Here is a 10,000-nt window from a genome sequence, read left to right as displayed (position 1 = left end):
ATCTCCCACTAGCTTTGGTATGATGTGGAAGGCCTTGTATGCCAAAGCACTAACTGTGGGTTGCATCACAGCCATTACTCTTTGTCTCCACCTGCTGTTTGTAAGGGAACATGGCACCATCATGCTCAGTGTTGATGAATGAGACCCAATGTGAACAGCAAGACCTTATATTATGGGGATTATGGCATGGTTAGGTGAGCAGGTTTGCCCTGCCACAATCAAATCAAATGAAGGGGTATAGCAATCCTCCTGCTTCTGGAAATATCACTGGATGTAGAGTACTCAGTAGGACTATGTTATGATTACAAAGTAGAGAAGCGCTTCCTTTCCGTGGCATTGGCAGTGGCATTGCTGAGAGAACTGAGAGTTCAGTCTACAACTGCACAACAACACCAGGTCAACAAGACAAATTACAGACCAGAAAATGGACAGCCTGCACAACCGATCATTTGGAAAATGGTCGCTGTCTGTCGATGTGTTGATACGAGGCGCGTCGTCATCGGTCTCCTGTCGGCCCCGCTAATCTCCGCCACACATGAGCTATCATCTGCACCATCTCACGCATGAGTCAGCCTCAGACGCACACACGTCTTACGTCCGTTTCTAACACTTCACGTTTCCCTCCCTCTCTGTCTCTCTGTCTTTCTTCCTCTCTTTCTTTACTTTTTTTTCTCCTTCTCTCTGTTTCACCATCTCGGGCCTATTTCTGCACTTCCCCCTCACTTCCTCTTCGTGGCTTCCATAGCTGAGGTGATTGTGCGCAGGTACTTTTTGCTGTTTGTTTTGTATGTCATATCAGACCTATTTCAATGGCCTGGGTCTCCATATCATCAATTTGCTGTTTGTTTGTGGCCCTCCTGGTAGGTCATTTTAGACCTAGTTTAATGATTTAGGTCTCCATATCATCATGTTGTTATTTGTTTGTGCCCTCCTGGTAGGTCATTTTAGACCTAGTTTAATGATTTAGGTCTCCATATCATCATGTTGTTATTTGTTTGTGCCCTCCTGGTAGGTCATACTTAGTGTAATGATCTGGGTCTCTATATCCTTTTGTTGGCGTGATAAACACCGTAGTGACAACCATAACCATAACCATGCCGCTGTTTGTTTGTGGACTCCTGGTAGGTCATCTCAGGTCTAGTGTAATGTTATGAGTCTCCATATCGTCATGTTGCTGTTTGTTTGTGGCCCCCTGATAGGTCATATCAGACCTAGTGTAATGATCTGGGTCTCTCCATATCCTCATTTCACTAGCCACGTTTACGTGGACAGTTTTTTTGAATTCCGATTGAAAATGTTGTGCCATCTGTTTACATGGGGTACATTCTATTCCGATCAGGTGCTTTCAAGCGCTTTAAAATCTTTGATCGGAATAGCCCTTGTTGGCTATACTTTTCATTGGGAAGATATAGCAGTCAATCCGATTGACCGTATACATGGGTGTTCATTCAGAATAGGAATGGACGACACAACCTCTTCCATTCCGATTGAAATTCTGATCGGATCAGGAATTTTCATTCCGATTGAAGTGTTTATATGACGATCTTTATTCCGATTGAGCTGTTATTCCGTTTCTAATCGGAATAGAAGTGTCCATGTAAACGGAGCTACTGTTTGTTTGTGGTCTCCTGGTAGGTCATCTCAGGTCTAGTGTAATGTTATGAGTCTCCATATCATCATGTCGCTGTTTGTCTGTGGTCCTCTGGTAGGTCATATCAGACCTAGCGTAATGATCTGGATCTCCATATCATCATGTCACTGTTTGTTTTCTCAGTCTATGCACATGACGTCTTTTGATTGCATTGTGTGTTATTTAAGAAATGAAGTCCAGCCAGTCGTTCTAAAGAATTTCTGATTGTCAGCATTAGTTTCATCGTGATAATTTTCGTAGTTTTAATGAGATGTTGGCAAGAATTTATTCCTCTTTAATTTATTCCTCTTTATACTTGGAAATCATGCACTTATAATGGAGATACAGTATAAGTATATGACAAAAACAAATGATATCATGAGAGAGTGCAGGTCAGTAAGATTGTAAATGCTTTGAAGCGGTCACCTAAGTGCCCTCTCCATCTCAGGCAGGATAAGGAGTCGTGGATCCGCTCCAAGTATGTGGAGAAGAAGTTCATCCAGAAGCTTCCGGAGACGGGCCGCGTGACGCCGCTGAGGCGCTCCAGCGCCCGACGGAACCGCACCACGGTGCAGGAGCGGCAACCGGGAACCCGCCCCGCCCTCAAACCCAAACCCAACCGCGCCACCCTGCCCCGCCTGTCCGGTAAACACACACATGCACACACACACACACACACACACACACACACACACACACACACACACACACACACACAATAACTCAAACACACACCCTTACACACACACTTTAAACACATGCATCCTGACCCAAAATCTCTTTCTTTCTTTCTTTCTTTCTCTCTCTCAGACACGCACTCACACAGGTTTTCTCTCACAAACATTTACACATGCGCACACTTTCAGAGAGAGAGAGAGAGTAAGAGAACAAGGGACGGAGAGAAAGAAAGAAAGAAAGCGAGGAAAGAAAGGGATACAGTCCCACTCTCTCTCTCTCTCTCTCTCTCTCTCTCTCTCCAACAATCAGGCTTTATATCAATTTATTATATAATTTTGTCAGTCCACGAGCACACAATGGCTGTTCACATTCAGCTGGGCTGGAGGGCTGGAGTGGTGTGCAGGAGTGTGTAAATGCTGTTGTGTTAAGGCATTAGGATCGAGCCGTAATCTAACCAGTGGAATGTCATGTGCCTTTCTCCCTTAGGGATAAGCCCAAGTGACCTCAAGAACAATAGCCCCTCTTACAAGGGTAAGACACGCACACACACACACACACACACGTAAATGACACACACACACACACACACACACACACACACACACGCGTGCGCGCGCGCGCATTTACAAGTTGACCCACCCACCCACACACATACACACACATTTTCTCAGTGCGACAGATCTTACCTTTTTATTTATATACACTTCCTGGGTGGGTATGTGCGAGTGTGTATGTGTGTTCATATTTTTGGAATGTATGGGTATTTCTGTTCCCTATTTTGCTGTGTGCCTGCGTATTTGTGCTTGTACCCACATTTGCATGCATCTGTGTCTTTTTGTGTGTGGGGAGGGTGGACATATTCATTGCTGTGTGTGTGTGTGTGTGTGTGTGTGTGTGTGTGTGTGTGTGTGTGTGTGTGTGTGTGTGTGTGTGTGTGTGTGTGTGTGTGTGTGCGTGCGTGCATGTGTGCGTGCATGCATGTGTGTGCGTGCATGTGTGTGTGTGTGTGTGCGTAATGTATCCCAACAGACTACGAGGACGATGACGAGGAGGACCTGAGCGGCCTGCACCCCGGCGCGCTGCTCTACAAGTCGGCGGCCATGCAGCACTTCCCCGTCATGGCCGACGCGCTGGCCCACGGCGCCGACGTCAACTGGATCAACGTGGCCGAGGAGAGCAGCACGCCGCTCATCCAGGCAGCCACCGCGGTGAGAGACGCACGCCTCGCAGACACCTCCGAATAATCACCACCAAAGTCAGCAAAGGGTTTTAAATCAGTGAAATCACTGTAACACACCTTATAGAGACCTCTGAATAAAGACGACCGAAGCCAGCAAAGGGGTTTTAAACTAGGAAAATCACTGTAACACACCTTATAGAGACCTCTGAATAAAGACGACCGAAGCCAGCAAAGGGGTTTTAAACTAGGAAAATCACTGTAACACACCTTATAGAGACCTCCGAATAAACATGACCAAAGTCAGCAAAGGGGATTTAAATCAGTGAAATCACTGTAGCACACCTTAAAGGAAAACTACGCAGGATTGGCGATTTCATCGCCGGTTTCGCTCGTTTTATGCTTGCATATTTCTCTGCAGAGCTTCCTCTACAGCTTTAGCGTGTATATTTTACAAAACTCCTCAATCGGTCAGTCTGCCGTGCCTTTTCATGAGACTTTACATGACACTACCTGGAGTAGAGCATGGGTGCGTGCCCGAGGGCTCCTGAAGTTGCAAGCGTGGTTCTACCGCTAGGGCGGCTGAAAAACACATTGTTCGACCGGTAATGACTCATTTAATCATATATAACAGTTAAGTTTACCTTTAAGCCTACCTTACACTGACAGACTTTGACAAGATTTGGGAAACATTCTTAAAAGATTGTAGTCTTTTAACTAATGCCCCTCATTCAAGCTTTACCCAAAAGACTACAATCTTTCAAGAATCTTTCCCAAAGTCTGTAAGGTAGACTTTACAGAGACCTCCGAATAAACAGACGTGGAAAACTCCAGCTTCAGTGAGTAAAAGTCCGATCATGTATTGGTTCTACCTGTGCGCTTAGCACAGGTGATCTCATCAATTAGCTGCTCTGCCCAGGGGGTCAGGATTTGACTGATTAGCTTCGCCGATTAGCAAGGCACTTCCTCGTCGCCATTTTCCAGAAATACATCATGTCCGGTGCCATTTCTCCCGATTTCTCCTCATGCTGATTGGTGACTGTTCCACTCTCAGCTCATGCACGAGCTTAGTGTGGGCACGAGCTCTCCTTCTGTACCTTACGTCAGTCAGTAACCTGGCACTTAATTGGCTAAGTAAAACGGCACCGGAAACAAGCCCCTTGAAACGCCATGTTGAAGCCTGAAAAAATCGTTCAATTTTGGCACTTTTCACTAGCCTAGCATTCCCATTGAAATGAATGGGGGCGGGACTTGTTCACTTTCTCCAGTTCTATAATACCTCCATGGCTCTGCCCAGAGCCATAGAGAGAGAGAGAGTTGCGACACTCTTTGATGTTGCCGCCACACGATCAAAAGTTCCAAGAAACCTGTGCTGAATGGCTGAATCGCAGGAGGATGGGATGTACTTCTGGAAGCTGGAAGGTGTAATCAATTAACTCATTGACTACTGACCAAGAGATTGGCTGTAAATAGTTCCAAAAGTCCCAAAACGAGGAAATAGCCTGGAAAAAGCGCTGCCATTTTTTCCTATGGAGGTCTATGGGAGTGTCGCCACTCTGTTTTATCTAACGCTCTGGCTCTGCCTAGCTGAAGAGTTGTGCAAATTAGAATCAGCTGCTTTAAATTAATGGTTGGCACAGATATGTGGTCGGACCTTTACTCACTGAAACTGGATTTTTCCACCTCTGCGAATAAACACGACCAAAGTCAGCAAAGGGGTTTTAAATGAGTGAAATCACTCCAAACACACCTTACAGAGACCTCCGAATAAATATGACCAGCTAATTGATGAGATCACCTGTGCTAAGTGCACAGGTAGAAACAATACATGATCGGGCTTTTAATCTCTGAAGCTGGAGTTTTCCACGTCTGTTTAGTCAGCAAAGGGGTTTTATAGAAGTTAAATCACTGTGAAAGTCTCAAATAGGGAGAGAGCGGAGTTCACCAGAGCAACACAGATGTTAAATCTTTAGATTTTCTATCTTAATGTGCCAGCATAAGGGACTAACGTTTCAATGTTCTGCCACGTCTTCATCAGAGTCTAGGGGCCGGTTTCACTAAGAAAGACTGTGACTATAACTTAGACTAAGGGTATAGTCAGACTTAGCATAGATGTCTAAATAATAGTGTTGTACAAAGCAGTTAAGACACCGACTATCCTAAGTAGGACTAGATGCAAAGAATTGTGGGTAATCTGGGTATTATAAGACTCTTTTCAAAACAAAAAACATGGCCGACCGAGTGGACACTAACCACATAGCTTTTATACTCACTCAGAGAAACTGTCCATTTTGGAGGAGTTTAACACGTATAAATACTTTTTTTTGTGTCATGCATAGTGGCTAGTGTGGTTATCGTTGCTGGCTAAAGTAACAGATAAATATTTTGCTCCCGTCTTGTCCTACCCATGTTCTATCCCACTTTAGCGTAACGTTAGCTGGCTAGGAAGCTACATTACTTCCACCAACCTACCAGTCCGCATGCTCTTTTAATGTGTGCATAACACGTTTGAGGTCGTTTACATTTTATTCGTAGGCAGGAACATACATTGTTGCCTTAATCTAGCCAGGTTAGTTTAAAGCAGACGCTGTTGACTCAGGACTGAAGCCCTATATTAGCTAGCCATGCTAGCCTGCTTTCAAATGGATTTGCTGACGTAATTTACCACCTTTTCTGTTGTATATGATGGTGATATAGCCCTTTAGACCCACGTTAGCCTGGGGGTGAGATGTCTATTTTTCTAAGTCTAAAATTAGATAGTCTTAAATTTTGTGAAACTGGCTTACTTGCATTAGACTGATCTATAAAGAAACATAAGACCTAACTAAGCCATAGACCAGTCTAAACTACCTTAGTGAAACCGGCCTGGTGTCAAAAAGGAACTTTGAGCTAAGCCTGCCTGCGGCTTAAAGAAGTAAAACCCTGATGTCAGAAGCACTTTGCATCGCTAATGATGATGGCATAGTAAAAAAAAGTCCCAAAATTACACTCAGTCTCTGCCAATATGCCAAAGCATTATGCGAGTATCAGCATATGAAGCCTCAGCTTCTCTAAGATGTTTGTGTAGTACTTAGTACTAAGTCACTTTATAATCGGCATACTTAACAACAGTCTGTGTTACAAACATCACTGAGCAACGGACAAGATCTTCCGTAGCAATACAGGACAATTAGAAACAGTTTGGTAAGACTAGACCAGTGGTTCTCAACCTTTTTTGGACAAACGCCCCCTAACCTCTTGATGATCCTCTTAACGACCCCCAACGATCCCCCCCCCCCCCCCAAAAAAAAAAAATGACAGGCAAAAAAGTGTCGCTGATACCAGTTTTGGTTAAAAAAAAAAAAAAAAAAAAACTGAAACAGAAGTTTCTTATGAGTAATGAAACCTATGTTGTAGAAAAGGAATTAAGTAACCCTCCCCCCATAATATATCATAATGATCATCCTTACCACAATTATTGTTATGCTATTTTGTACATGCACTTCAAGTCAACATTGCTAACATTGCTCACAAAATGTTGGTGAAAACATATGCACATCAGTGGACTGCTTTACTAATGTAAAATATAATTACAAGTTTCATTGCTTTTTCATGGTTGCATAATGATTGCATGGAAAATTACTTCTCAAAACAACAGCAATTACTGTATATGGGTGCCATTGTTTTTGGATGTTTACCTCATGCAAGCATCATACACTGGTAGGCCAATGGAAAAATTGACATGTCTTTTTAATAACCTTATTTTTTTAATGTAAGGATTTAGGAAACACAACTCAAACTTTGTGTATGGTAAGTAACCGAGCAGATAGGCATACATTACTGACTTGGAGTTACAGTAAACAGGAAGATATGCTTTAATAGCTTTTGGCCATGTTATATTCAAATTTGGCAAAACAATACTCAATACTCGACTGTATTATAGTCTCTGCTATGTTTTTATGGACGTTGGAAGAATCCACGTCGTTCTATTAAATGTTGTTACATAATTAAATAGCCTTCCAACCGGTTGCAGCGGAGATTTGCTACCAACGTTCTTATCGAGTAGTTTCAGTTTCTCTCGCGTAAACGCGCACATGCATGCATTGAATGCACGCTCATAACACCACTTAATTGCATGCCTGTATGTTTGAAGACGGCAAACTAGCGAGTATTTCCTGATCCCTGATTCCCGAAATTTTGTTTTCTTTTTCTGTCGGTCCGCTTGATCAGTTGCAAATCAGACGAAGCGCCGGGAATAATTTTACTATGTGGCTCCGTAGGCCTGCAGTGTTCACGTTGCGGACCCTGCGGCCCATACATTTTGAGAACTAGTACCATGAAGCATTGACATCAATTCAATCATTTGCACAAAGACATCGTTTTAATCAAAATTCAAATGTACACTGTATGTGTAGTCACTGTCAGAGGCTTAAAAGTTGAGATGAATAACAGTGATTCACGCCCCCCATTTGTGCCCGAGCGCCCCCCTCTATGCTGCCTCGTCCACAACGCCCCCCAACAATGTCCGAACGCCCCCTGGGGGGCGGTACCGCCCCCGTTGAGAAACCCTAGACTAGACCAAAAATAAAGCGAATTCCTTGAACTAAAAGTAGAGAGAGAGAGCATCCAAGGTGAAAATATAGATAAAACAGGACATCAAAAGAGATAAGAAGGTAAATATGAAGACGGTTTCAAGAAAGCCCTGCTATAATGATGAAGAGCAAGGTAAAAGAGATGCTATCTCCTCCTAAAAAAACTCCAAGCCTCTCCCCTTGATCCCACTGGGTGCATTTGGCCTCCTAAGCAGGATGTCCTGGCTCGGTGAAGTGTGTACTAGCCCTAAATTAGGCCAAGCTACAGATCAAGTGTGCTCAAGGGAGTGTAGTATGCATGCTGTGCTGTGCTGTGTGTGCAGTCCGAGAGAAGTCAACTTGAAGCAAAAGAGAGGAAAGGGGGTGTGTGTGTGTGTGTGTGTGTGTGTGTGTGTGTGTGTGTGTGTGTGTGTGTGTGTGTGTGTGTTATACATGGGAGCAGATGGGGTCATTTGTTGTTGTCTCTGGTCGGTTTTTTTCTCTCCCAGAATTCTTTGGCAGCTTGTGAGTTCCTGCTCCAGAATGGGGCCAATGTCAGCCAGGTTGATGTCAATGGAAGAGGGCCTCTCCACCATGCAACTATACTGGGCCACACAGGGTATGAGACACACACACACACACACAGAGACACACACACACACACAGAGAGACACAGAGACACACACAGAGACACACACACAAGTCAAGTCAAGTCAAGTCAAGTTTATTTATATAGCACATTTCATACACAGAGGTCATTCAATGTGCTTTACATAAACAAAAACCAAACAGTAATTATAGCAGATAAAAGCATAGATGGGCAAAGAGTAATAGTAATAAAAATAATAATAATAATAATAATAAAAAGATCATAATAGAAAATAAAAACAAAGCATAAATCAAGATCAAATCAATAAGGAATAATTAACATAAAAGACTCCAGATGGAGTAATTAAGAGACAGTTAGCAGAAAGCATCTGAGAACTATTTGGTCTTAAGTCTAGATTTAAAACAGGCTGCAGTTGGGGCCTTTTTAATGTCATCAGAAAGTTGGTTCCAAAGCTGAGCCGCATAGCAGCTAAAAGCTGCTTCGCCATGTTTAGTTCTAACAGCAGGCTTTACTAAGAGGTTTTTCTCCTGAGACCTCAGAGGACGAGAAGGTGTGTACTGCTGAAACATGTCTGATAGGTATTTAGGTCCTGCTCCATTTACTGATTTATAAACAATTAGTAGTGTTAACTTTTCGACAGTGGAAAATAAAACACGAGTGTTATTTGAACTCCTACTGATGATGTTAGAAAAGAAAGACTGTCTTGCTTTGCACATTTCAAAGTTATATGTGCGGAGCATGTCTTTATGGATGTCATAGTGGATCTGAAGTTTGTATTTACGCCATTTTCTTTCAGTCTTCCTACACTCTCTTTTTAGGAGTTTAACCGCTGGATTTTGCTTCCATGGTGCTTTCTGTTTGTCCTTAACTTTCTTGGATTTTAAGGGAGCAATGCCATCCATAATGTTTGCCATTTTTGCATTAAAGTGATCCAATACGTCTTCTACTGAGTCTGACAGATTACTTGATGTCTGTGAGAGTGCTTGCTCAAAAAGAACACTTGTCTTATAATTTATGATTCTCCTTTTTACCAACATAGATCTGTTCTGACTGTGTGGGGATATAGACACATCAAAGAACACGCAGAAATGATCAGATAACGCCAGGTCTTTAACAGCTGTGGAGACATTGAGACCCTTTGTGATAACGAGGTCGAGTGTATGGCCTTGAGAGTGTGTTGGCTCCTGTATATGCTGTGTTAGGGAGAAAGTGTCGATTAGTGCAATGAATTCCTTGGCATAATTGTTTTCAGGATTATCCACATGTAGGTTTAGATCCCCTGATATAATAAGACAGTCAAACTCTATGCAAATGACTGATAGCAGTTCACCAAACTCTTCAAAAAAGACTTTAGC

General features: G+C 43.0%; 1 protein-coding gene across 1 annotated transcript in view; it reads left to right on the top strand.

The window, feature by feature from the left end:
• The window catches only part of acap1 (ArfGAP with coiled-coil, ankyrin repeat and PH domains 1), a 43,884-nt gene that overhangs the window by 26,060 nt on the left and 7,824 nt on the right, over nucleotides 1-10,000 (top strand). Inside the window, exons 17-20 of the mRNA XM_062515807.1 lie at nucleotides 2,079-2,275; nucleotides 2,795-2,839; nucleotides 3,338-3,516; nucleotides 8,545-8,654. Of these exons, the coding sequence (XP_062371791.1) occupies nucleotides 2,079-2,275; nucleotides 2,795-2,839; nucleotides 3,338-3,516; nucleotides 8,545-8,654 (531 nt within the window). The remainder of the gene's footprint in view (nucleotides 1-2,078; nucleotides 2,276-2,794; nucleotides 2,840-3,337; nucleotides 3,517-8,544; nucleotides 8,655-10,000) is intronic.

The sequence above is a fragment of the Sardina pilchardus genome, chromosome 16 (genome assembly GCF_963854185.1).
Source record: "Sardina pilchardus chromosome 16, fSarPil1.1, whole genome shotgun sequence".
Taxonomy (NCBI): Eukaryota; Metazoa; Chordata; class Actinopteri; order Clupeiformes; family Clupeidae; genus Sardina; species Sardina pilchardus.
This window is presented reverse-complemented; position numbering and strand designations above follow the sequence as displayed.